The sequence below is a fragment of the Acyrthosiphon pisum genome, chromosome X, assembly GCF_005508785.2.
Source record: "Acyrthosiphon pisum isolate AL4f chromosome X, pea_aphid_22Mar2018_4r6ur, whole genome shotgun sequence".
Lineage (NCBI taxonomy): Eukaryota > Metazoa > Arthropoda > Insecta > Hemiptera > Aphididae > Acyrthosiphon > Acyrthosiphon pisum.
Window position 1 is genome coordinate 23,820,947 of NC_042493.1, and position 2,283 is coordinate 23,823,229.

General features: G+C 37.6%; 1 protein-coding gene across 1 annotated transcript; it reads right to left on the minus strand.

Annotated features, from left to right (window-relative positions):
• Positions 1 to 787: 787 nt before the first annotated feature.
• On the minus strand, positions 788 to 1,891 carry LOC100576001 (craniofacial development protein 2-like). Its single transcript, XM_003243647.1, has one exon. It carries the CDS (start codon positions 1,889 to 1,891, stop codon positions 788 to 790), a length of 1,104 nt encoding a protein of 367 aa, XP_003243695.1.
• Between the last annotated feature and the right edge of the window lie 392 nt (positions 1,892 to 2,283).

Genomic DNA, 2,283 nt, shown 5'->3' on the forward strand with positions numbered 1-2,283 from the left:
AATCGTTGATCTTCCCTTTCGGAATCCACACTGATATCTTCTCTAGATTTTCTTCCACGTAAGGTGTTAGCCTGTTTAAAAGAATCTTCGCAAATACTTTGTAGGCTGAATTCAGAAGGGATATTCCTCTATAATTTTCGCACTTTGTTTTGTCGCCTTTTTTATGTAAAGGTATGATTACAGCTTCATTCCAAGTTGTTGGCAAATGTTCGTCTTTCCATATCTTCTGACATATTCTAAACATGAAATAATGCATTTCTTTTCCACCGTACTTGATGAGCTCACCTGGTATTCCATCAGATCCTGGCAATTTCCAATTCTTGAGCTTACCTATTGCTTTGTATGTTTCTTCTTCGGTCAATTCATTTATCATTGGTTCAGCTCCATAATGTGTTTCCCTAATCGTAATATTGTCTGGGCTGTCTGCATTTAATAGTTCAATAAAATATTCTTTCCACCTTGCCGCTTTTTCTTTAGGATCCATGATTACATCATTGTTACGATTTCTGATGATTTTCAGGATTGGGTTGAAAGACTTGTACTGTCTTATCGTCCTGAAAAAGTGTCTGGCCTTACCCTGTGAGTGATTATTCTCCGCTTCTTTTAATATCTCATTGAGATACTTCCTCTTCTCTCTCTGAATGATTCGTTTACAGTTTTTCCTCTCTAAAGTATAAAGCTCTCTTGTGATTATATTGTCTATACTGTCTACACTGATGAATTTTTCTCGGGCTATCCGTCGTCTCTCTACTGCTTTTCGGCATTCTTCGTTATACCATTTTTTCTTTCAACATTTCATTTTCCCTATGTGTTCCATTGCAATTTCTCTAACTGCTTTGCTAGTTCTAACCCAGTCTTCATCCATGTCATTAAGATTTACATTTTTTACATACTCTCCTACATATTTAATGTATTTCTGTTGTACTTTTTCGTCCTTTAGCATCTCTAGGTTAATTTTTGTACTATTCTTATTCACTAAACTCTTGTCACTCTGGATCTTTAACCTAAACTTTGCTACCAGTAAGAAATGATCTGAGTCGCAGTCAGCTCCTCTGAAACTGTGTATGTCTTTAATGCATGACCTAAATCTTTTTTGAACAAGTATATGATCTATCTGGTTGCAAGTTGTCCCGTCAGGTGACTTCCAAGTGGCCTTATGTATGGTTTTGTGTGGAAAAGTTGTGCTGCTTATTATCATATCTTTTGCGGCTGCGAAGGATATAAGTCTAAGTCCATTTCCATTACTTGTTTCGTGTAAACTTTCTTTCCCTATCATTGGCATAAAATGTGTTTCTTTTCCACACTTGGCATTCAGATCACCTATTACGAGTTTGATTACATTTCCTGGCAGTTTATCATATATTTGCGACAGATCTTCATAGAAAACATCCTTCATGTTCTCTTCCCCTGTTTCTGTTGGTGCGTGTACGCATACTAATATTATATTCAGTGGTTTCGTATCTACTCGTAGTAAGGTTATCCTTTCCGATATTGGATTGAATTCTTTTACGTATGGTTCCAATGATTCATGCACAGCAAAACCACATCCAAAGGCGTGTCCTTCTTCCATGCCAGAGAAATACACTATGTACTTCCCTACTTTTAGCTGACCTTTTCCTGGCCATCTTATCTCTTGAAGGGCTATTATCTGTATTCCATACGTGTCTAACACATCAGTAAGATTTTGACAGGCTCCAGTTCGATAAAGGCTTAGTGTGTTCCAGGTCGCGATCTTAATTCCAGTTTTCCGAATTCCGTGTCCAGTCTTAATTCCATTTATCTGTGTCCTAGGCTGATTCCGTGATGGTCTCATAACAAGTGCTGTTTTCAAGGCAGGGTTGTTAACCCTGCGCCTAACCCCCAATCTGGAGGACCAGATCACAACAACCATTTCTGGTTGAAGTGATGGCTATTGCAATGCATCATTGATGCATTGGGCGATGGGGACGCCACTTTACCCCACTAGGTAGGTACCTGCCTTTTGATATTTGATTAGTGATTACCATTTACCTAGACCATAAGGACGAATGGCTGCCATCAGCCAATCATTGATGAAAATTGCAATTTGTAGCCTATAGCCTATAGGTACTTAAATATAATAAACGATGACGGGTTGACGTATAACGTATCCTGGTGCTTAATTGTTTTTCGGAGCTCAGAATCATTTTTGAAATTGTATGGGATACTTTTATTTTTATATAATATATTCACCTTTAGTGAGAGGCCCCAAAAGTGCCTGATAGTGAAAACTGTTAATATATTAGATAAAACATTTTTTTTGTA

Coding starts and splice junctions, on each gene's coding strand:
- LOC100576001 (XM_003243647.1), bottom strand. CDS start 1,891: ATGGTTGTTGTGATCTGGTCCTCCAGATTGGGGGTTAGGCGCAGGGTT.